Source organism: Anoplopoma fimbria, chromosome 13 (assembly GCF_027596085.1).
Source record: "Anoplopoma fimbria isolate UVic2021 breed Golden Eagle Sablefish chromosome 13, Afim_UVic_2022, whole genome shotgun sequence".
In the NCBI taxonomy this organism is placed as follows: Eukaryota; Metazoa; Chordata; class Actinopteri; order Perciformes; family Anoplopomatidae; genus Anoplopoma; species Anoplopoma fimbria.
Window position 1 is genome coordinate 26,584,350 of NC_072461.1, and position 26,047 is coordinate 26,610,396.

At 38.4% G+C, this 26,047-nt stretch overlaps 1 protein-coding gene across 1 annotated transcript in view; it reads right to left on the reverse strand.

The window, feature by feature from the left end:
• Positions 1-512: 512 nt before the first annotated feature.
• Positions 513-26,047, reverse strand: part of fras1 (Fraser extracellular matrix complex subunit 1) — a 262,161-nt gene continuing 236,626 nt past the window's right edge. Inside the window, exons 50-73 of the mRNA XM_054610644.1 lie at positions 25,829-25,942; positions 23,439-23,589; positions 20,928-21,087; positions 20,671-20,839; positions 19,376-19,622; positions 17,730-18,074; positions 16,629-16,789; positions 16,050-16,197; positions 15,734-15,939; positions 15,487-15,643; positions 14,155-14,355; positions 13,867-14,054; positions 12,807-13,082; positions 12,489-12,721; positions 11,738-11,898; positions 10,943-11,157; positions 9,462-9,612; positions 8,246-8,353; positions 7,211-7,370; positions 6,211-6,327; positions 5,919-6,085; positions 4,951-5,156; positions 3,360-3,506; positions 513-2,464 (exon numbers count right to left, since the gene is read on the reverse strand). Of these exons, the coding sequence (XP_054466619.1) occupies positions 1,883-2,464; positions 3,360-3,506; positions 4,951-5,156; positions 5,919-6,085; positions 6,211-6,327; positions 7,211-7,370; positions 8,246-8,353; positions 9,462-9,612; positions 10,943-11,157; positions 11,738-11,898; positions 12,489-12,721; positions 12,807-13,082; positions 13,867-14,054; positions 14,155-14,355; positions 15,487-15,643; positions 15,734-15,939; positions 16,050-16,197; positions 16,629-16,789; positions 17,730-18,074; positions 19,376-19,622; positions 20,671-20,839; positions 20,928-21,087; positions 23,439-23,589; positions 25,829-25,942 (4,770 nt within the window). The 3' untranslated portion in view covers positions 513-1,882. The remainder of the gene's footprint in view (positions 2,465-3,359; positions 3,507-4,950; positions 5,157-5,918; positions 6,086-6,210; positions 6,328-7,210; positions 7,371-8,245; positions 8,354-9,461; positions 9,613-10,942; positions 11,158-11,737; positions 11,899-12,488; positions 12,722-12,806; positions 13,083-13,866; positions 14,055-14,154; positions 14,356-15,486; positions 15,644-15,733; positions 15,940-16,049; positions 16,198-16,628; positions 16,790-17,729; positions 18,075-19,375; positions 19,623-20,670; positions 20,840-20,927; positions 21,088-23,438; positions 23,590-25,828; positions 25,943-26,047) is intronic.

Here is a 26,047-nt window from a genome sequence, read left to right on the forward strand (position 1 = left end):
ATACCACAGTCTCTATATGAAATATGATCTGGATGTTTAAATCAACCGTCAGTTTTATTTAAATTCATTGTTTTTAAAGGTATGGTTCATTTTTTCATATTTTTCTTTTACCTTGTTCTGTTAATGAAGTGTTTTGTAAACTTTATGATAAATATCTGCCATTTTTTTCCACATTATTCCAGGCAAATTCTTCACCTTGTCATGAATAAAATTGTTTTGTTTTGCCAGTTTTAGTAAAAACTATTTTAAGAAATCTCTGTTGGTAAAAATAATGATCACATGTTCATGACTAGCTTCAGCAAATGCCTCAAATACTCACATTTAGGATTTTTCAAAACATAAAGGACCCAAAATGTAAAAATATTTGTACAAAATACTGCAGTAAGTAAGACAAAATAATTGAATTTGTCTATTTTCCTCTTCACAGTTGTCAGATTTTATTTTTACCTTTTTCTCCAAATGAAAAAGATCTTGAATAAACATTAAATACAGGAAATCATGGGTTTGAATTTTTTTAATTTTTTATTACTAAAAAAGGCACCAAATACAGGCATCATGTTGATAGCATCGTAGTTATTTTCCACACAATGATAGCACCAAAAAAATATATTGTTATTCCCCCATTGTTTTCCTGTTCCCGTGTTGTTTTGATAGGCACACAGTTGAAAAAAATCAAAAACAGGAGGCGGAACAAATGAAGAGAAAGACAACATCTCCCATGAGAATACAGTTTCCTTTTTTTGTTCTTTTTTTGCAGTGCTCTCCAACCAGTGTCATACATCAGTAGCTGAGCGTAACGTAATACATAAGAGGCTAACATAGTAATACATAAATGAGAGAAAAACATTTTAAAATAATAAGGAGGGGGTTTTGTGTCTTTGGGCGGAACGAAGGCAGGTTGACACACACACATCATTATAAAATACATCATTTTTAAAAAGTGATTATTCTCATTAGAACAGCAGTAAGGCTAAAGCATTCAGTCATGTGGACGGGATCCAAACCTTTTGTCATCCGAACGGCGGCGTCTGATTTTTTTTACAATCACATGGAAATGTCAGATTTGTCACTCTTTGAAAGGAGAAGAAAATTAAAAAAATAAAAACACTTTGGATGTTTCGTTTGTGAGTGAAAAATACTGCATGGCACTTAATATTGGCAGCTATCAGAGAACAGTACGGACAAAACAAATAAAAATAAAGAATCTGTTGGTTCAACGTGACAGTACAAATGTCTCTATAAGGCTTGAAATACATGTTTGTTTGTTTTTTTTGAATGCAAACAAAGTTCCTGCTCACGAGCGGAAGGATTAACAAAAGTTATGGCATAATTGCACTTAGTTATCATTCATTTTTTGTTATTATTTACACTCTCAGCAGCACTCTGTCTGTGCATAATACTCTCACAGCAGTCAGAAGCAGCCGCAGCCGATGCAGAAGCCACTTTGTTCCGTTTTTAAAAGCATTCATTCTTAGTATATCAGCAGAAACAGTGCGTGATGAGTGACCTCCACACTGTCTACAGCTCCACAGTAGTGACGTTCAGTAGCAGTGAAACGACTCGATACAGCAGAGAAGTGTGTTTGGTTCTGTTGACCAAACAATCACCAGTGTCTGAGCTACCAGTCTCCGTCTCGGTGCTTAAAAAAACAATAAAAAATCAAAGGATGTAAATGTCAAGTAGGACAGCGATGAGATGACCGATGGAGCTGAGTGGGTTGTGGATTCCTGAGGTAGCCCGAAAAAAACGCTGCGTCAAACTCTTCCCTTTTTTTAAAGTGGTATAAAAATACATTAACAAAACATCTCGTTCCTTAAGTACAAACTTTCTTTTTTAGAAAATAACTTTTTTTTTTGTGATTTGTGATTTCCTGGTCAGTGTGTCAGACCTCCGTGCCGTCGTGGAGGTTGTTGTGGAGTTTGACCTCCAGGTTGACCTGTTTGACCTTGGCCTTGCCGTTGGCGTCCTGGTTGCGGTTGAGGACGTTGACGTTCCTCACGGTGCAGTGTTTGGTGCTGAAGTTCTTCTCCACGCACTTGTCCAGGCACACCTCCACCTTGGTGTTGAGCGGGTACTCCTCGTAGGCCTTCGCCGCCTTGGCGCTCTTCTTCTTGGCCGACCGGCGGCAGCGGCGGAACAGGAGGCAGGCGGCGAGCAGCACCAGCACCAGCAGGGTGACGGCGGCCACGCCCCCGCCCACCGAGCCGCCCACATGGGCGTTGAAGGAGCCGGCGGGCCCGGCCTCCAGGCGGAGCGACTTCATGTTGGTGCCGTTCTTCACCTGGTCGCCCTCGTTGTCGTAGATCAGAGACTCGTCCAGCGTCAGGCGCCCGCTGCGGTCCACCAGGTCGCGTCGAGGGCGGCTCAGCTGGTGGACCACGGAGCGCTGGATCCTCGGGCTGGAGCGGGACTCTGGGCTGATGACGTAAATCACCTGCAGGTACCACTGATGCCCCGCCTCCACCTGTCAATCAACAGAGAGAGAGAGAAGGAGGGCGTTAGATGATGGAGGAGCATCATTGTCATCTTCTCCAAAGAGATAAGAATATACTTTAATCCTTTAATCTGATTTATTACAGCATTAAAGAAGAGCATAAAATAAAATAAATAAAATAAATAAAATAAATAAAATAAATAAAATAAATAAAATAAATAAAATAAATAAAATAAATAAAATAAAATATAGTAGAGATTTTGAAGAGAGACAGACTTTTAAATCTGAATTAAATATCTCTCTCCTCTTTATTAAGAAATAAATCTGATCAAAATCGATCCATAGATACCTTAAACTTTGCTAATTACATTTTTTTTCTTCTGGTCCTGACTTCCACTTATGACAAACTTAAGATAAAGTATAATTTTCCACGGCAACAGCGATGTCTGAGATCGGTGGAAATTCACTTAAGCTTGTGGGGAGTTAGTGATAACTAGTAGCGACCTGTCAATCAGTGTGTAGCCCCGCCCTAAAGCATCCCCTGCTTTATGGTCTGTTTGACTCTAAATGGAGCATCATTTACTAAATGAACATCATGCTGTATTGAAGAAGACTTGAAACTAGAGATTGAGACCATAAACTCATGTTTACAATGTTTACTGAGGGAATAAATCAAGAGAGAAGTAGAGTCATTTTCTCATAGACTTCTATACAACCAGAGGAGTCGCCCCCTGATGGACAGGAGAGAGAATGCAGCTTTAAGACACTTCAACACTGTAACACAGGACACAGCTGCAGCACTGGAGGCTCCACACACACACACACACACACACACACACACACACACACACACACACACACACACACACACACACACACACACACACACACACACACACACACACACACACACACACACACACACCTTGTAGAGAGCGTCGACCTTCATGGTGAACCCGTCTACACCCGGCATGGCGGCCACCGTCTGCAGCTCGGGGACGTCTGAGGCGAAGTTAGCCTCGAAGGGAACGTCGTGGAAGAAGTTGTCACAAACATCGGGCTGTTTACGATCCTGCACAGAGAAAATAATCTAAATTAAACTTGTTTTTATGGTACGCTTTCTTTATTAAAAGTCTGGTTTCCATCTGATGGAAGTTACAAATACTTTATAAATGAACCAAGTGCAGATGGAGAGGACAGATCCATTAAAGCTGTATTTGTGCTCCACATGTTGACGGTTTGTTAACTTGAAAGACACCAGAGAGAGAATTTACATGATGAAGAGAGTCAGTAGTTTACATAACACACAGGCTTTGAATATGTGGTGCCATCCCAGTGACAAGGGGGACTGGTCAGACTGGTGAGGCAGGAAAAACACAACAAAAAAAGAGGAAGTGTGTGTGTGTGTGTGTGTGTGTGTGTGTGTGTGTGTGTGTGTGTGTGTGTGTGTGTGTGTGTGTGTGTGTGTGTGTGTGTAGGGGGATGTCAGCCTGATGTTTAAAGAGATACCAACACTAACGTCGTCTGAAGCAAATAAATCAAAAGAAAATCTCATTTTAATTGAAGTCATAAAAGGATAAATTAAGTTAACGGTTTCTAACAATAATCATCGTCCTATAATATTAATATTAACAGGAATTAATCAGCCTCATTAAATTCACATTAAAGTCACTGAAATAACTTGATACAAAGTAAATCAAATGTTTGGTTCTGTTTAAACAACAACTAAGATTTTAATCAAATAAACATGTGAAGCTTTTCTCTTTAGATGGATAAAGTTCTGCGTCCATTTATGAAAATGTTGTGGTTCACTTGTTGCTCCAGCTGATGCATTCTGGTTTATTCTCCGAGCAGGACAGAGTCATTGACCTCGACTATTAAAATAACCAGGCTTTAATATGAGACAACCATTTGTTTCTAATTTCCATGTTTTATTTTGTATTTGATAACATTTTTGTAAGACGCCTGTCTATTGAAAAAAATCTCATATTTATGTGTTATTTTTATGTTTTTTCCTTGTTATACATTTAATTATTAATTATTAACTCTTTTTAACAACTGCTTTATCAATTTCACATTAAAATGCTTCATGTTCAGTCCCTTCCCTTGAAGTCTTTTATTGTGAAACAACAGCAGGAAGTGTCTTTTCAGTAACAGAAGGTGAACTCATAAAAAGGTCAGGGAGGAAATTAATGAATTAGTAAATTAGAACTGTATTTCTTTAAAATTTGTGAAACTTGTACTGACGGATTAATGCAAGGAAAAATACTTTATGTTTATTTTAGGCTAATAAAATAAATAATAATACAAATAATAAAGATACATAAATAATAAAAATACTCTTTATTAGTTTATACAGAGCATCAGCTGTTAAATTAGAACTATTCTTTATCAGACACTGGAGCTCTGTGGTAACACAGTCTGAATAATCTCAATATATGCGTATTAAATATCTAATATTGATTTCTGTAATGATAAATAAGACATGCATATTGAAACAGCGTCCGTGTTCCTACCAGCAGCAGGAAGCGGTGTTTGAGGTGCTTGTTGGGCTGGATGCAGCCGTACTGCGGGCCCTCGTTGTACAGCGTCCCCGTGGGGTCAAAGAAGGGCACGTATCCGTCCCGTCCGGTGCACAGGTACACCTTCTCCAGCTGCAGCTTGTAGGCCGCGTTCAGGTTCTGATCCGGGTTCCACAGCACCCTGCCGTACATAGTCTGACCTGCAGAGGGTTGTATTTTTATATTTACTAGTCTACATGTGCATATAATTATCATCTTGGTGCGGAGGATTAAATATACACAAAAAACATTAATTTGCATGTGGATATATATTTGTCTGTGTATGATTGGAAAAATATAATAAATGTACAGATTATTTGATAAATCTTTCGTCAAATAAATAACTGTATGAAAAACAAAAATGGGCGAGAAATTCACGTGCCACTTTGTTGCGAAAAGCCTCACTGTTAGGATTCTTCCTGTTATCACTGACGTCCTGACGATACCAGATGAAACTATGTGTATAAATGTATGTGAATAAACTATAAGGTACAAACAATAATGACGCTTCTGTATTTACGCCTATTTGAAGGTATTTTAAGTGTTGCTGGAGAAGCTACAATGTTAACAAATCAAGTATTATAAAAAAATGTTTGCTTGTCGTCTTGCAGAGAGAACAAACAAAAAATTATTCTGACTTTTAAAAAAACGTAATTAACCCCTTTAACCGTTTATGCATTTAAATCACAGCAAAATCATATATATGTATATATATATATATATATATATATATATATATATATATATATATGTAGTGTATATGTATATATATATATATATATATATATATATATATATATATGTATATATATATACGTATATATGTATATGTAGTGTATATGTAAATATAGAATATGTATACGCAGCATTAGAAATGTGAGGAGGAAAATAAAAGGAGATTCCTTGTGTTTCCCTCCACGTACCCATGGAGAAGGCTCCCTTGTAGTCCATCTCAGCCATGGAGACGTCGGCGGTGGCCGGGTCCATCATGAACACCTTCTCGTTGTTGCACAGCTGGAACTCCGTGTTGAGGGAGTAAACCACTGGAACGGGCCGGTTGGTCTGCTGGAAGGCGATCGGAACCAGAAACCTGTCAGACAAAAACAAACAAACCCAGACAGTTTAAGTACTTTTTTCCTTTTAATTGACCTGTTTTCCCCACAATGCAACCAGCAGGCGTTTTTTTAAATATATGTATTCCAGCAGGAGGCGTACTTCTCTGGAGCGTGAGCGGTGCAGGACAGAGGTTTGTCCCCGGGGTCGATCCAGGGCTGGGTGGGCTGGACGGTGCAGGGGACCAGGAACACGGTGTACTCTCCAGAATAGTCCTTCCTGTTAGAGGATGACAACACCAAAAAGTTGTGTTTGTTATTTTTATGTGTTTTTAACATCTGTTCAACTTATTGATTTATTTATTTTTATCTTAATTTTAATAATATTTAATTGTTTTAAAGGACTTTGTGAATTGTGTTCTATGAAAAGTGCTATACTAAATAAACTTATTATTATTATTATTATTATTATTATTATTTTTGTGATCAAATTTGATTGATTTTCAAGATATAAATATAAAGAATATTATTAATAATATACTATATAAATTGAATTATATATATATATATATATATATATATATATATATATATATATAAGATAAGAAATTTACAGGATTATAGCAGCATAAAGTATAGTGCAAACAAGAGACAGAGTAAAAAAACAGTATTATAAATAAGTAAATAAGTAATAAAAGTAATAAACAGGAAAGAATATTAAATAAGTTAAAAAAAAGTTTAAAAAAAAAGAAAAAAACAATAACTAAAAAATATTGTATATACAGACAAAATAATTATAGTATTGAGGTACATTCACTCACATACACACATACATTCATTCACATATACACACATTTGTATACATAAAAAAAAATATATATATATATGTATATATATATATATATATACACACTGTCCCATACATAAACATATTCATAACAAACATGAACAGAAACATTGTTATTATTATTACTGAGGTTTTCCACTGAAAATGTATGTGCTGTAAATTGAAGATATCCCACAAAACAAGATGTATATAATCCATGTGAACAAAATTTGCGTAGGACGGGTGTGAGTAAAAAAGTTTATTTTAAAAGACTGTGTTCATGTGACGAGCTGAAATGGACACGTGTTGTAAGACATGATAGAAACGGTGTCCCGACCTGCTGTAGGAGCTGGTGGCCCTCCACAGCTGGTACGGAGAGTCGAAGCTCTGAGCGCTCCACAGCAGCTGGATGTCGAACTCCACCCCTCCCAGGTGGTCCGGAGCCATCAGGTGGGACTTGTGGCCCGGCAGAGTGTGGTGTTCAGGGACAAACTGACCTGGAGGAGAAAATCAGACAGAGAAGAAGAGTGTTTATTTTATGGTCTGAAGTAGAAGTTTACTGGCTGAGACAATCCTTCACACTAAAAGACTCCTCTGTTGCTCTTCATCTATTAGTCCACAACAACAAAGAACACTGTAAAAAACCTAAATAAAGTGTTTTTGTGTAATTACTAGTAAAAATATCTCATAACACTTAATATAAGACACAATCACCTAACAAGTAACAACTATGTGAGATATAGGGGCTTCTCTTTTTATCTTGAAGGGCCTAAATATTTCATCTTTTTCCAAAAAGCTTATATAAATTGTTCTATAGGCAGTTTTTATATTAGTTTTTTTCTACTAACTATAACCAGAAACAAGGAGGAAACACCTTATATTTATAGTTTTTTACTTATTACAGGAAATAACTACTTGTATTCATGTTTCTTTTACTTATGACAAGCAAAAACACCTTGTACCTAAAGTTTTTATTTACTTCATACATGCAGAAACACCTTGTTTATATAGTTGTTTTTTTACTTCATACAAGCAGAAACACCTTGTTTATATAGTTTTTTTTTACTTATTACAAGAAACAACATGTATTTATATATTTTTTTTACCTATGACAAGAAGAAACACCTTGTATTATATTTATTTTTACCTATGACAAGAAGAAACACCTTGTTCATATAGTTTTTCTACTTCATAAAAGCAGAAACACCTTGTTTTTACAGTTGTTATATAAGAAGGAAACCACTTGTTTTTATAGTTTTGGCCTTTTTTCAAGTGTATATTTGTTGTTTTAATAAGACAACTTTCTAAAGAAAAACCAACAGACTTTTCTTGGACTGTTCTGATTTGTGTTGGTGGTCGTTTTTGGACTGACCTCTGAATTTGGCGTGTGTTTTGAACTCGATCACCAGTCGTCCGTCTTCTCTGATGTAGATCCTGATGATCTGCAGTCTGGCAGAGAGGACGCTGTCAGTCTGGATACCTGCAGGCAGAGAGGTCAGAGGTCAGATCACTGATCACATCAATATAACAACATGATAGGATACTGATCATTTCACATAAGGTGTCAGATGTTTGTAAACCAAATGCACATCTCCAATGGACTCTTTTTCTTCCATAACATGTTTTCTTTCAGACTAGTGGAAAGAAAACATCCAAAATACACATTTATTTGTTTATTTATAATAAATACTTGTCTTCATGTCAGTAATCAACTGGTGAAGTTTCATGTTGATATCTATTAGTTAATTGTTTTACCCTATTCACCTGTAGTGTCTTCAAAATGTATGTAATTTAACAAAACATATCTTTAAAATTAGGTTTTTTTTTCTGATTACATACATACACCAAACTTTACAGCTTCATTCCTCTCTATATTCTGAAGGTTTCTACAGAGGGGTTTGTTCATATATCATTCATAGCCTGATTTATACAACATTTATTGCTGAAAACATGGAGAAAATACATAAAAAAAACCTTTGACTCTAATATGTCAACAAAATGAAACAAGTATTTGGAACCTGGCTTTATCCAATGTTCACATTTCTGTTCTGGAAATGCATGGAAAAAGCACATATTTAATAAGATAATGCCTCATTTGCGTATTTAAACATAGAATTTCAGAAAACTTGTAATACAAAATATATATGTCTTTATGTAAGTAATTAACTGGGGAAGTTTTATGGTTTTTTTACCCTATTCACTCTATTCTCCTCTTAATATCAAATAAAAGTATGAAAAACATCTTCATCTTGTATCTCCTAACAAATATGATATATGTATAACTACGTGGGACCCTACCAAACCACAATATACATAAATAAATATTTGATACATGTTGAGTCAAAATGTCAAGTATAAATGTAGAAATCCCACTTCATATTTACATGGCCTGAACTCGTCTCCTCTGTTAGTAAAGTAAGATTTGCTGTTTTTTAGTAGCTTTTAAAGCACTAAATGTTCTCCTGATCACTTGTTTGAGCCAATGAGATTTATTTTTGTAATACACAGATTTTGTTAAACTGAAATATGTGCAGGTGGATCCAGAATAAAGACTTGCAGTAACGAGTATAACGGTGTTCGGTCCTCACCTGTCCTCCAGAGCACGGTGTCGTAGAAGAAAGAGAACTCCATCTCGGTGTGATGCTCCAGAGAGGCCCAGCCCCGCGGTGCGGTGACGTAGATGTAGGAGACGTAGAGAGGAACCTGCACCGTCAGGAAGGACTGAGCCGAGTCCCGGACCTGGAGGAACAACGGAAAGATTTAATATGTTGGCAGTTGTTGGAGCCAACGGAGGCTCATATTTGGGTTTGAGGCACTACTGGGATGGAGTAATTTTTTTGCTGATTTTATACAGAATATCTCCTTTAAATATTAACTTTTTCTATCCTATTTTCTTCACCAAGGACATTAAACCATTAGATGATTTGTTTTTCTCGTCTAGGAGAATTGGCTGACAGACGGGCCTTGAGCTAAAAAACAACAGATTCAAGCTTGACAGTTTATTCTTGACCTTGAAAACAGCAGCTGACAAAACAATCATCACTCAAGCTCCATTTACTGGCTCCTTCTGGAGCTTTTGACAGTCCTGAATGTCTAGAGGTCAAGAATGGGCCGTCAAACTCAACTCAAAGGAAAAAAAGACCCAAAAGTTGTTAGAATAATGTAAAGTTGGATTATCTTAAAGGTTCATGACAACTGACCAAACTTCTGGTGATGATATGGTCAAAAGCACCAGAACAAGTGAGGGCCTTGAGTGATCCAGATTTTTGATTTTCATCTAAAGACAATAATCATTGTAGCTGAAAATATAAGCGCTTTGTTTTTGGCTGTCGCCATCTTTGTTATTTGGCCGTTGCAATCTTGTTTTTTGGCTGTCAGCGTCTTGGTCATTGGACGTAGAAGTCTTTGTTCTTGACCATCGCCATCTTTGTTTTTTGTGTCGCCATCTTGGTTTTTGGAGTAGCCATCTTGGTTTTTGCCAGTCATCATCTTGGGTTTTTGTGCCTTCGCCATCTTGGTTTTGGCCCTCACTATGTTGGTTTATGGCTGTAGCCATCTTGGTTTTTGACCATTTACTGTAGCTTGAAAAATAAGAGCTTAGTTCTTGACCATCGCCATCTTTGTTTTTGGTGTTGCCATCTTGGTTTTTGCCAGTCATCATCTTGGGTTTTTGTGCCGTCGCCATCTTGGTTTTTGTACGTCACTGTCTTGGTTTTATGGCAGTCGCCATCTTGGTTTTGGCCCTTACTATCTTGGTCTATGGCCGTCGCCATCTTGGTTTTTGACCATTCATTGTAGCTTGAAAAATAAGCGCTTAGTTCTTGACCATCGCAATCTTTATTTTTGGTGTCACCATCTTGTTTTTTTGCAACGCTATCTTGGTGTTTGGCCATTAGAAGGAATATAAGTTTAAGTATTTTTTTGCTTCCCTTCCCTCTTCAGACCATGAAGTTGCAGCCTAGTACAAAATCTACTCAGCCGAGGTGTCTGCTAAATAGTTTAGTAGTTCTAATTGATAAATTTGACCAAACTCAAGTGCAGCGACTCGTCTCTGACTTTTCTTACGTACCTGGAAATCGGCGGTGACGGAGCCCCCGCAGACGTCGATGAGCTCCGTCATGTCGTAGTAGGCGTCAAAGGTCCAGATGCAGCTCTTCAGGTTGAGGTGCTTGTAGAGCTGGATGCTCTTGGCCTCCCTGACCTTTGGGTTGAACTGGTAGGGCCGGTCGAACCCCGGCCCCAGAGAGATGCTGTCGTAGGACACGTCGTCAAGGAAACCCGTCTCTGTGGGAAGAATGTTTATATTGACTGACCCAGATCTAAAAAAAACACTTTGTTCCAAGGTTACAAGGAACAATAATTTTATTTTTAAACAAAGATCTAAAAAATTGCATAAAACATACTATATTGCAAGAATTTTTCTGCTCAATGTCAAATAACCAGATGAGTATTCTCCATAAAATAAAGCTTAGCATGAGTAGAAACTTGAAAAACAGTATTAGGATTTGAACGCAACATGCCTTGTTTTATGTGGTATGTAACTTTAGTGCAACTTAACACTATGAGGTGTCAATATATGTAGAAAAATACAGATTTAAGCACATTCTTTACATCTAATTTGTTCCTTATTTTACATTTTTTGCACGCCTTGCATATATTGTCAATTAAGGAGTAGGTGGCTTGAAAAAAAGTTAATAATGAGGATAGGAATTGCAGCATTTACCAGTTTTAATTGTAAATAACTTTGGTTGTTTAAATTATAAATGTCCAGTTATTGATTTTTACTTAATATCCTGCAGCTGTTTCCGCTTTGATGTTTAGAGGATTCCTGTTTATGTGATAATGTGTTTTTTGCCTGACTGACCGGAGAGACCCTCCAGGTCCTTGAGGGTGACCAGGTTGGAGCAGACGTGCTGCTGCCTGTAGATGGACTCCGACAGCAGGAAGTGCAGGTTGTGCAGCGGCATGGTGGACACCAGGGGCAGCATGCCGTCCTGATGGGGGATCTGCACCGAGATGTGGATACTGAACGCGGACGACACAGAGAGATATTAAACAGGCCCTATTATGCTATTTTCCGGGTGCATATTTTTATCTGAAGTTACAGTTACAACATGTTTACATGCGTTAATGCTCATAATCCTCCTTGTTTTTCTCATCCTGGCTGTCCTAGCCCGCTCTGTTGTGATTGGTCAACGTCTCACATTTAAAAAAACTCTTCAGTTCCGTCTCTCTCTTTTGTTGTTTGAGGGTCAAACTAGCCGGAAGGAGTTTTACGTCACTTCTGTAACATTGTGACCTCATAAAGTTACATTATGACCTCATTAAGTTACTTTATGACCTCATAAAGTTACATTGTGACCTCATAAAGTTACAGAAGTGAAGGAGAGAATTCAATGGAGCTGTTTCAGGAGCTCAGGAGCTTCTGAGGGGAGGGTAACTCCTTTTAGGCGTGGACTTCAGGTTTTACACTCTACGGACCTTTTACATGTACAAAAATATATATAACACACTAAAGGAGAGGGAAAAAGTGGGAAAGCATAATAGGGACACCTTAACAAACAAAACATAAAGTTTAGGTGGAGACGTTTATCTGATTTTAAAAGGTTTCTCACCGGTTTGGGTGCTCCTTGTGCTTGACGTCTAGGTATTTGAGCGTGGCGATGAAGGACTGAGCCTGGAAGCCCCTGGCGGTTCCCGTGGTGACGGGCGTGTGGCAGATGGAGCCCTCTGTGCCGATGGTGGCGATGTTGCTCCTCAGCGGCGTCCCGAGGTGACCCGACTTATCTCTGGCCTGAGCGACGCAGCGGACATGGAAGCGGCGGCTGAAGTAAATGCTGTCCAGAACCTGAGACGAGACCAGAGGAGGAGGAGAAATGAAGAGACTGAGGAAGGAGACTTAATTGTTCCTATATCAGAAGATCCAAACTCACCATGTGGTTGATGCCGGTATACGGGGTGGTGTCTGTGACCGTCTCGAAGGGAGACCGGGCGCCGTTGGTGTCGGTGGGCGCCGCCACCTCCCAGGAGAAGTGGACCTGGGTCTGGTTGATGCCGGCCTCCTCGCAGCGCTCCTTCATCACGGAGTACTTCGGGTAGTGAGGGTCACATGGGGTGACGCACACCAGAGGGTAACCGGGCGAGGGCGTCTTCTTGCTGCCCTCCTTGGTCACCTCCTGGACGTGGTCGTAGTCGGCGAGGGAGACCACCTGAGGAGGAAGGATGGAGGTTTTTTTCAACTTTTTTATCACAGCACAAACACTGCATGAGATGAGGTTCCTAAAAAGCACTTTTGGACTAAAATCACCCACCACATGCCTTTGCATCATCTCTCATCATATGTCATCTCTTTACTCGTTGTAAGTGGTTCTTGTTAAATGCTTAAGAAATGTAAAAGCCTGTTTTCTTCTGCTGTTTTGTTGTTGCTGAATGTGTTGGAGAGACATTACATTACATTACATTACATTACAGTCATTGGGTGGATTATGGGACAATTGGCCCCTAGGCAAATTGCATTGGTTGCTATGGTAATGGCTTCCCATCCAGTTGAGTTTTCTGATTAGGATTTACTGTTTGTTCCTAGAGCTTGATTTGAAAAACAATAGGTGACTTTAAAGTGGTGGCTCAGACCCTGTGAAACGCTCTTTCACAGGGTTATCTGAGTTAACGCCTTAAAAAAGCAGCTGAAGACTGACTTTTTGCGTCACTTCTTGCTGTCTGGTGTTTTTAATCCTGGGTGTTTTTAAGGCTTGCTTTTTTTTATTTGTTTCCTTTTCGGTTTTAATGGTCTTATTTTTTAATAATTTTCAATCTTATGAAGCACTTTGTGATCTTGTTCTATGAAAGGTACTACACTTCATAAATTAACAAAAAAACAAACAAGAAAGCGAGTCACTATATCCTTTAAAGAGCTCACAACACATCCTGTACTAGTTGATCCACTGAATGGATCACATTTAAAGCCCACTGATTAAAGTCAGAACATGTTCTTACGATAGGCGTAGCGGGGAGGATGAGGCTGCCCGAGGCCTCCTGGTCCAGAATGGTAACCGTTGCCATGGTGATCTCCCCGAGCACAGCCTCCACGGGGTCGTCGGGGCCGAGGACCAACGAGAAGGACTCGTGCCACTCCCGGTCCTCGTTGGACAGGATCTCCACTTTGAACAGGATGTGGTCCATACCTGCAGACGGGAGCAAAGAAGGAGGAGACGTTTTGATATAAGATTTAGAAAAAGACAAAAAACAAATGTATTTTTTTGAATCAAAATTTTCCACACTGACCAGGGGGGAATTTGAGCACTCGGCTCTTGGGGTTGTAGTCGACTCCGGACTGGGCCGATCCGTCCCGGGTGCTGCAGCGGATCTTGGAGGTCCGGTCCAGATCCCCCCCGCGGATCACCTTGATGTTGAGCACCTCGATGCCGTCGGGACCCGGAGGCTCTCTGACCTGGTAGGACGCCTGTTCAAACTCAATGGTGGGAGCTGGAGGAAGAGGATGGGGAGGAGAAGGTCACAGTGCTGCCCTCTGGTGGTTGTACTGAACATGACAGGCTACATTCCAAAAGTGTATATTTTTACTTTTTACTTTTAATGCATACTGCAGCTTCTCTCACAAAGTACTTTCTGTTGCATGCAGTATGCATACGATTGGGACTTCCTCATAACCTTGAACTCTGACCCTCTTGCTCATATATCTGGTGTGCAAAGGATTGTGGGTCAGAATAGCCAGAAAAAGCATGCTGGCTTGCAAACTTCAAAATGCGACCACATGTAGTAGAACATCCTGGTATGTTTTGGCATACTGCATATCACATACTATGTATTGGGACATGCTAAATATGCTTCTGGAATACTAAATAGTATGGAATTATGGGTATTGTGACGCACAGAGAGTTTCCACTTTATTAGGTACACCTAGATAAAACTGATGCAGTAACCATCTGCAATAAATGCTTCCTATTTGAAGGTTGACATTTTTTTAAAGTTGTTGAACTGTATGGACACTTTGTAGACTGCAGTTTGTGGTGGTCTTGAACTGTATTGTGTAACATTGAGAGCTGTTTTTAATATTTTATCCACCTCATTTTAGTTTTTATATCAATAAGGGTGATGGTTTAGACTGAATTAGTTATATCTTCTTGTACCGGCAGTATACAAGATATAAAGGACACTCTAGGTATGATCATCAAGGTTTAATGTGGGGAAGTTTGCTACCAAACAAAATATGAAAAAAGGAAGAAAAATAATTTTTACAATACAAACAAACTAAAATGTCAAAGGTGACTCTATGGAGTTTTTAAATAGATGTGGTCAGGGAGGAGCCTTTATCTCTACTTATAAAGTGAACAACATGATATCTGACATTTTAAAATAGAGATTGTAATAAATGTAATAAAGATTCATTTGCAGAAAGATGCATTGATCCAAACAGAACACTGCGTATTTAAATTTTCTCATCATATTTCAAGACTTTAAATTCTACTAGAATAATATGCCAACAATATATTCTAACTTGTTAATAAAAGAAGACAATTTAAAACTGAGAAGCTGCAGTAGTTCAATCTTTCCACCAGTAAAATATCTGTATATGTGACTTCTGAGGCGCCTGTTTACCGTCTTCATCGTTGGTGATGGTGACGGTGACGATGTCGCTGGCGCCCACCATGGCACCACTCCAGTGGTCACCCTGCGGCGTCCCAAGATGCACCTGGAACTCCTCTTCGGGCTCAAAAACAGAGTCATCATGGACGTGAACGGTGCAGTTTTTCACCTGGAAACCAAAAACATAAAGAAACATTATAAAAAAAACATACAATCAGATTGAATCTACTTCAGAAGAACATGTTGGACTAAACTCTACCTTCTCTCCTTTGAGGAAAGTGATGCGTGACTCGTCAGCGTTCCTCCTCTCCTCGAAGTCGTCCATCACCATGGCCGACATGGTGCGAGTGAAGCACCGCGCCGATGACTTGAAGGACAGGTCGCCTGTTCGGATGACGGTGATGTTCAGGACGCCGTCTTTCTCCTTCACAGTGTAGGCGCTCTTCTCAAACTGCATGCTGGGAACTGAGAGAGGGGATGATGGCTGTGATGTGAGGTATGTGAGGAGCCTTCAAATGAAATAAATTAAATACATATTTGATTTTAACACTTTTAAAGTCTTGTGGGTCACGTACTGTCCTGGAAGGTGTCCGTGATGACGACGTTGGCTTCGTACGGCTCCTGGAGGACGGCGCCCTGAGGAGAACTGAGGAACACAATGAAGGACTCGGCTCCTTCGATGGACGGGTTCTGGACGTCGTCCATGATGGTCAGACTACAGGTCTGGAGAAAAGAAGGTTAGATGTTAGAAAGGTTTGATCAATAAGGCAACGGAGCTATCGGGTGATATTTAGAGAAAAAAACTTGGTATTTCATTTTGCAAAACTGGATCAACCTCATCACACCACAGACAACTGCAGTTGATGAACTGATCAATTTATACTTTGCAATCACATTTAGTAATAAGGTTAAACAGATTTTATCCCCAAATCAACATATTATCATACGCATGCCATGATTTGGGCCTATTCTCTCTAATCTCTGAGAATATTCGATGTTATCTGTCGTAAATTTTCTACTTAAATCTTGTTAAATTCTTTTTTTTGAGAATTTCTTTTACCTGAAATTGTGCCAATGCGCTGTTGTACATAGAATAAATGATGTTATTATGCTAAAACACCCTGGTAGGCTGAGTGAGAAGTCTCTGTCCTCACCTCCTCAGTTTTTCCAGGTTTGAACTCCACCTTCTTGGAGCTGGGGATGTAGTCCACCCCGGGGCTGGCGGAGTGGGGGTCTGAAGGTCGGGTGGCACACCACACGGAGGTCAGGGAGGAGAGGTCACTGCCCTGACGCAGCACCGGTATTTCTATTGTTCCTGTGGTGTGGAGATAAGAATGAAACTCAGGTTCTCTGTAAAACATCAGGGTTCAGGGTGAGCTTTAATAGATTTGTTTTACAAAGTCTGCTTTGGTGTGCAAAGAGATTTAAATCTGTAACTAATTTTGCTGATGGTTTAATGCCTTGATCTAAAGCTATGGCAAATATATTTATTTAAATGATGAAAAGAAATAAAGAAAGTAGAAGAGACTTGGCAGAGAGATGAAGGGTTGATGTATTTACAGCAGGACTCTATCAACATAAATCTTTCTACTGAGTAATATATGACGTTAGCATCAAATTGCTACGAATGCAGCTACAAGTGATTTCAAAAATATTTTAAAATATATGCAGCATATTGTACCTTTCAACACATTGACTTAAAGCGATAGAATGTTATTTATATATATTTTAAAATAATAATAATTTTATATACAATTATCTAATCTGTTTCCTCCATTAAAACATGTCCTCCATTAAAAAATAAATAAAAAGACAGAAATATAGGGATAAAAATTTAACAAACATATATATATATATATATATATATTATATTATTATTATTATTATTATTATTTATCTTTAAAATAATAATATTATAATAGGTATCAATAAAGGCATTTATCAAATCTGTGTTTCCTGCTTAAAAACATGTTCCTCCATTAAAAATGTAATGAAAAGACGGAAATGTTCAGACTAACTTTTGAGGATGTGTGTTTACATTCTGTTTCATGTGTAGTGAGATGTTAGAGGGTTCACAGACACTACTGACAAGAAGTTCATGCTACAGCTTTGGGTCTTGGATGTAGCCATTATGAAACTTTCCAATAATTTCCCCATGGAGATCATTACATTTTCACATTTGTCTTATATATACAGCTACGATATGACATCTGGAAAATAAAAAGAGTAACTCTGTGAACAGAAGCGCCTCCTACCAGCGTCTTCACTGAAGGTGAAGGTGGCGTTGCCCAGGGTGACGGTGGAGGCGTCGTTGGGCCCGTCGATGACGACCTTGGCCGAGGTCACGACCCCCACGCGGGCGTTGTCCGAGGCGTCCGACAGCACCAGCTCGAACTCCTCCGACAGCTCGTACTCGCTGTCGTCGATGAGCTTGACGTCGCAGGTGGTCATGCTGATGCCGGGGCCGAAGACCACCCGGTTGTCGTCGGTCATCCCGCGGCTCTTGTAGTCGGAGCCGGACTCCAGAGCGTGGAGGCTGCTGCCCTGAGCCGACTTGGCCACGGTGTAGCAGAGGGCCGAGACGGTGCTGGAGGTGTCACCTGAGGGGGGAGATGAGGAGGGAGGAAGAGAGGGTAAAGGTCATGTGTTGGCTTTCATAACTCTTCTTCACTTTTATGTTGCTCTAAATTATGCAACTTTTAAATGTAAAAAACACAAAGTCAAGACATTTGCACCAGACCTGCTTCAGTACCGTTTGTACTAAAACATGAGTGCATGAGGTAGAATCTATCTGCCATTGTTTACGTTGTATAATGAAAAATGTCAGATTCTTGGTATTGAACGGCGGTCAACAGGACGACAGGAGGACAGGAGGTGGACTCTGTGTTTACATCATGATGCTTGGTGCTCAAACACAGTGAGAGTTGATGGAAAATGTGTTTTTCCTCATGCTGAAATTTCAATATGAAGATGTCAGTCATATTATCTGTCCAGCTACTTGTTTTTATTGTTGTTGTTTAAATTCCTTATGATGCATATTCAAAAATGCACGACAGGATAGCACTACTGTTTTTGTTTTCTTTTGTTTGTCATGTGTTTGTTGTGTTGAAAATGGGCTACAACTGAATTTATTTGTGCCTCCCTGTGTTGCATAATGACAATTTATGATCCTTGAATCTTTTGAATTTCCTTATTTCTTACATAATATTCTTACTTGTGCTAATGCAAATGTGAACTGATATTTCTTTCTACAACGTAAACAATGGCAGATAAATTATACTTCATGCACGGACCAGTTTCGTGTCTATTAGTTTTATTTGGGGGTTTTAAGATAAGATAAGATAAGATAAGATAATCCTTTATTAGTCCCGCAGTGGGGAAATGTACAGGATTACAGCAGCATAGAGGATAGTGCAAACAAGAGACATAGTAAAAACAAGATCAAAAATAGATGGACTTTGTGCAAAAATATAAACATATTGGACACCATAAAAGTTTAGTTGGTATTTTTTTGCCTTTTTTTACTTAATGTTTCATGTAAAATCCCAAACTTTCTGTTAATTGACTAATAAATTGCAACAAGTTTTTTTAACTTAACCTTGTAAACATTTATCTTTTCAATCTGATCCTCTAGAGCCAAGATCACAAAAATACCAAATATTTGTGACTGAATTAAAGGTAAATTTGTAAACAAAACATTATGCACAAAAAGTCTTATAAAGATATTCAAACAGGAATAAGTGTGATTAAATCCCTCAGTGTGAAATCAGTTGGCCACAATCAGATACATAATATATGTGTAAACATGTCATATAAGTAAAAAGAATATGATGAAGTGCTTAAATATAAAGTTGTAATTAAATGTTTAACATTTAGGGAGGTTAAAGGGGACGTTATGAACCTTTTCTCTCGATGGGAGCGTGGATGAAGCCCGTGCTCTCGTTGACGTGGTACGTCTTCTTGTCAAACTGCAGAGTCGGCTCGTCCTCGGTGTCGTTGATGTTGACCATGGCCCTCGTGTTCCCGCCCAGCAGCGCGTACACCGGCATGCTGAGCTCCACGTGGAAGCTCTCCGTACCCTCGAACACCTTGTCGTCGTTGATGACCACCGTGCACACCTTGGTGTCCTCGCGCTCATCGAACTGCACCTGTGAACCAACGGGACGAGAGGGGGAGCTGGTCAATGTGTGTTCATGATGATTACGACTGGAACAAAGAACTTAGGACTTAGAATAGAATAGTTATTCTATATATGAAGATCATTGGAGGTCAAAACAAGGTGATAAATAAAAAACTGTGTAATCTAGAGGAACATTTAAAGGAGAAGAGATAAAAAAATGTAAGGGTGAAACTAAAAAAACATATTTTAAAATACTTGTTTATTATTCTCGGAGAGTTTGTTCTCGAGACAAATGATTGGACAGGAAAACTTCCAAAAGGATCAACTTCAAAATTATTAAATTAAAATTCCAACTCATTCATTCTTTTTTGTAATTCTTTGTTTTTGGGACAGTAGCTTAGATTACAAAACATGCATCAGCTAAGGGGAAATATATATTACTTTCTTCTGCCGTCCGCAATTCAAAAAAATTGGGTAACTTTGTCCATTTTGGTAGAGGTAGAGTGTGCACAAATAAACAATTAAAAAATACATGTCAGAGGGGGACTTCATAGGTAATGGAATAGTTGTCGATGAGGCTTCCTAAGGTTGAACATTAAAGGGTCATTCATTAAATATATCCACAAAATCTATCCGTTAAGGGTTTTATATATCTAGACTTGTTTCAAAATTGAATGAAGAAACTTTTCTAAAGACGAAGAGAAAAAGTAAATCTTTCCATAAATATAAATGTCATTCTATATATATTCACTCCTGTATCGTGGGGCGTTCAGGAAGCAGCCGACGCCTTGTAAGTGTTTAGTAAAATGCCAAACTTGTAACTCAGTGATTTAATAATTTTTCTGTACGTTATTGAATTTAATACCAAAAGTCTAAATATAAAAGCATGAAGTTTTGACATCCTTTCCTAAACAACAACAACAACAATGATAATAATGATAACACTGGTGGATTAATGCTTTTTCAACAATATTTCATACCACATGTATATTCTTTTTGTATTTATTATAGTATTGTGAAATGTTTATATTATAAAGGTGGAGGTTATGTTTTAAATAAACTAAAATCTGGGTTACCTGTCCTGCGTATTCCACGTAGTCCTGCTGGCCCGGCTGGGACCCGACGCTGCTGGTGGAGGTGGCTCCGCCCTGCTCGGTGCGACAGAGCACGATGGCGTACTGGTTGAGGTTACCCGTCCGCTTCACCGTCACCGCCACCGTGCCGGCCTTCTCGCTCACGTTGTAGCTGTGGAAGCATCACAGCAAAATATTGATGTTTTTCATTTGGAAGAAATAAAAAAAACAAGTAGGTTCAGATGGTTTTTTTTAAGGACCTCTTGTGCTCGAAGCTGATGAGAGACCACTGGATGTGGAAGACGTTGTCGCTGACCACGTTGGGTTTGCTGTCTTTGACCAGGAACTTGAAGTGGTCCACGGTGTCCTGGACGTTCTCCTGGTTCAGCACGTAGCGGATCAGACCCAGGTTGATGTCAGCTGGAAAAAAGATCAGGGTCAGATTAATAATGATCCAACTTTTAATGCATTTTTTATTTCACTAATTAGTCTCTTTTTTAAGGTTTTCCTCTTGTTGGTCATCAAAGATTATTTCAGAAATCAGAATAATGTTTCAAACATCTTTCTGTAAAATGATCGATCTGCAGAGTTTCATCCTGCAAAACTCCTTACACTTTAGATGGAGATTATTTTCTCCATTAATCAATAAAAAACGTGTCTATAAAATGGTGAAAATGCCTGTTTTAATTCACGTATCCCAATATATATTTAGTTTCCTGTCCTGACATCTGAGAAGTTAGAAACAGCAGGTTTTGCTTTCAAAAATAATAATAATAATATATTTTATTTTGTTCAACTCGCAGCTCTACAACGTAGTAAATAAAATACAAAATGGTTCATTATTTGATAAATCTGTCGGGTCAAAGTCTCGCACTTCCTGTCATCAAATGAAAGAAATTCTGATCAACGTTTTTCACTTATTTCCTACATTTTACAGGCTAAATGATTAGCTGATTAACAGAGAAAACAGTTGCCAGATTAATTAATAATTGATAATTATCCTTAATTGCAGCCCTTAATCAGCCATCATTTGGACAACCAGCACTGGTCTTTACCCAGCACTCTGACCTGACAGGGATCACATCTTTATAATAAAATCGCTGGGATTTAATGATTTCATATAATTTGCAGCCTCTGGCCTTTTCCCATGACTTTGAAGAAATAAAAAACAGTCGATGTCTCATTTAAAGCTTCCAGAGGAGGATGGAGAAAAGGAATTACTTTGTAATTGAGGGCTGAAAGCCAAAAGAAGGATGAGAGTCCTGGAGCTAGAAAGATGTTCAGACGACCTTCAGGAAGTTCAGAATAAACACGTACAGTGATGAACAGAAAAAATAGAACTAAATGGCAAAAATCCAAGTTCTAATTTCCAGAACAAGAGCATCTCAAAAGCATTTCCCGACTGAGAATATGAGAGTAAATGTTGACAGTTTGTTCTAGTAAATCCCCAAAATCATATTCATATTGTTTCTCTCTCAGGGTGAATGTTTTCAGGATATTTACTCTCATTAAGGAAAAGATGTTTACAAGCTCCTGAACGGAGAATGATGCAGCCTGGAGGATCAACATTTGTGACATTGATCTCTGGCTGCAGCCCAGAGGTGAAGATAAGACGGCTGCTGGTGAGAACTGCACACTGGACAAAAAGAAGATGCTGCCTTTCAACAAAACTTTCAGGGAGGAGACAGAGAGAGGACGGGTGGAGACGTGGGGGGTCAAGTTTATGTCCTCCTCAAATGTAGAAAAGTCTCAGTTCAAACATAAAATATGCAACATTGGATAAAGGCTAACAAAATGATCAAAGGGGTTATTATATTTCTTCTGACATTCACTTCAACTTACACTTACACTCGATATTTTCTCATTTGAGATGCTGGATACTTTTTCGCTCTGCAGACACTAAAAAATCCTTCAAATTAAATAATCTTAGAAGGAAAAAGAGCTACTTTCACATTGCAAGTCTTTGTGCTCAATTTGGATTTATTGCTCAAATCTGATTATTGTGTTTGGGCTGCTTACATTATTTATAATTGTGGCTCCTGAACTGACCTTCAGGTGCCAAAGAACAAAAACAGAAAAATCTTGTTTCGAGGTAAACATGGAGGCCACTTTCACAGTTAATTTTCACTACTAGAAAAAGATAATTACAACATTTTGAACGCCTTAAAATGTCTGATTTAGTGTTTGGTTGCACTAAGCTCCGCCCTCATGGGTCACTCCTGGTTGCAAAAAAACCCCAAGATGGCAACGTCCAAAAACCAAGATGGAGTTTGCTAAATAGCCAAACTTCAAAAGGTCAGTTTACAAACCAATAGGTGACTAGGTCCATTAGTTATATACAGTCTATGATTTAAAGGGATGTATTAACTTCATTTAAATACTTTTAACTATTTACATTTTTAACTTTCCACCACAAGACTCTCTCGCCGGTGCTGAATTATGACAAATGTTCGATCTAGAATGACGTAAAAGTCTCATGAACACCGATATGTTGCATTTACGTTACAAAATCAGACATGTATTTGATTTAGGAAGACATATGAAAGAGGCGTTAATCAGTATCTTAAAGATCCAATTCCATCCGATTTGTGCTGTTCACACTGTTATGGGAAAAAGATCTTTTGGCCAATTTTCTCTGAAACCTTGACATCAATAACGACTGTTCTGGAGGCAAAATATAAAAGAGAATAAAAATAAAAGTAACTACATACTTTTCTCTGCATGATATCAATAAGCGTCTGCTGTTAGAATGAATCTCTGAGGCGGTGTACCTTGAGTGAAGGAGGAGATGGTGCTGCCCGGTTTCATCTTGCTCTCCAGGAAGCCGAGCTTGGGCTCCGTGGTGACTTCATAAACCAGCTGACCGTCGTCGGTGTCCGGATCCATCGTCAGCAGCTCCTTCTTGGTGATCAGATTTGTGGCCTGATGGACGTAGAACAGACGTAGATTTAACCACAGACGTTATCTAGCAAGGCCTTTATCTTCCTCATAGAAATGATGATTGTGTTTCTGCAGCTCTGAATAAAGATCTGCATAAATTAAGGTTTTGTTTTCCAATTTATCGGCTTTATGCAGATTAGGATCCTTAATTCTTCAGTAATGAAATGTGCAGTCAAGATGAGAAATTAATATTTTGCTCTCATCTTGATAAGAGTATTTCATTTTATTTTGCACTTAACTTAAGCAAAGATTAAGACTTGGTGTGCTGCTGCTTTAATATTTATATATATTTGTTGATTTTTTTAATGGCAGATCTATGAAACCAAACTCCTGTCTGACATAACAGGAGAGTACAGTACCGACACTTCTATATTTTACTCGACTTTAAAACACACTACTTTTTCTTGCACACCGGCACATCTAACAAACTGCTATTTATCTATTTTATTAAATTAAAACCTTTTTTGGAATCTGCTCTTTTTATTTAAAGATTTATGACTTAACATGGCAAACATTTCCAGATGTAAATATTCAAATAATGATTTAACTGTAGCAGGTTTTGTCTTAAAGCTTTCCGGGTGTATTCAATGCATTAAAATAGTATGAAATAATCTACAATTCAATGATTTTGAGTGAAAACGGGGACAACCCCCAAACCAATTCAGAATGTGTCTCTTTATTCTGCTGCTAAAACCTGAATGAAAAGCTCACACACTAGCTGTCCTATACTATATTATAGAGTGATACTACAGGCTACAAATATCACAGGAAAGCACTTTAAAGTATTTAAACTACATTTAAATATAGATACACACAACCGTAGCCCCATAATGTTTCAGATTGTATTATATGGGACAATTATAGGTGTACTATAGAAGAGATTATGACTGTGACAGAGAAACGGGTTTAGAGAAATAATAAAGAAATAGGAATAAATAGTAGTTTTATTGAAGATTTATTTTATTTTGTAGCTGTTAGAAGCAGATGCAACAGTTCATTGCATCTTCCTTCAGTGATAAAACATCCAAGACTTAATTATCTGCAATGCAACACAACACAGACTCAGGTTGAATGAACACAGGGCCATTTTTATATATATATATTTATGTCACTATAGTAACGTTGGTTGCGTTGTGTTGAGGTGTTTCGACCAGCAGGGGGAGCAAGTAAACTACACAATGTGGGAGAACAGTGATGGAGCTCACAGTCACAGAGACACGTTAAATTAACTTTTGTCTTCTCTCGTGGTTTTGTGTCTCCTTATGGTCGTGTATTGTGTCTTTGTGATTTATTGTTGTTGTATGTCTCTTTGTGGTGGTTTTACGTCACTTTGCAGTTGTTATTTAGGGACCCTTTGTAATAGTTTTATGTCTATTTGTGGTGGTTTTGCGTCTCTGTGATATTTTGCGTCCCTTTGCAGTTGGTTTTGTGTCTCTTTGTGGAGAATTTGCATCTCTCTGCGATAGTTTTGTGTCTCTGTGGTATTTTTGCGTCCCTTTTTAGTTAAGCTGTGTGTCTATGTGGTTGTTTTACTTCATATTTGCATCCCTTTGTAGTCGTTTTATATCTCTTTGTGATAGTTCTGCCTCCATTTGTAGTTGTTTTATCCAACCATGTGGTTGTTTTAAGTCTCTGTAATATTTATTGAAGTTGTTTTTGTGGTTGTTTTGTCTCTCTTCATGATAGATTTGCCTCTCATTGTAGTTGTTTTATGTATCTTTTTGGGCGGTCTGTGTCTCTTTATGATAGTTTTGCATCTCTTTGAAGTCATTTTATGTCTTATTGTTTTTTTTGTGTCTTTTTTGTTATAATTTAGCGGTTTTTGTGTCTTTATGGTTGTTTTGTCTCTCTTCATGATAGTTTTATGTCTCCTTGTGGTTGTTTTAAGTCACTATAATATTGTTTGTTTGTGGTCGGGTGATTTTTCTTTCCAATAATACATGTTACGGTCACTTCAAATAGAGTCCCTGCTGACCCCTTCCCGATAGTCCCATAAAGTAATCATCCAGCCTCCTGCTCATTTACACCTTCTTCTTTTTCTTTTTCTTCTACCCAAAACCAATAAGCAGGAAGGGAGTTATGCAATTTGCATTGCAATAAAACTTTACTATTGCAATTTGAAAAAGTAATTAGGGAGTTGTTCCCCATCACTGAGCTCATTAAACATCACCATGAAACACATCAAGGAATACAGAGTCTAGTAGAGAGGAAAGACTTGTACCTTGTTGTCCATGTACTCCAGCCACTGCAGTCCAAGGTTGGTGACGATACGCGGAGTTCCATCATCAACGGGAAGAATATCGATCTTGAACTTCTGTGGGGCGGCAGTCAGGATCTGGGAGCCAAAAAAGAGTTGTCATAAAAAACATTTTACGCCCAACATTCCAAATTCATCCAAATGTTAAAATCACAATCACTCCTGATTGTCTCTAGCAAAGCA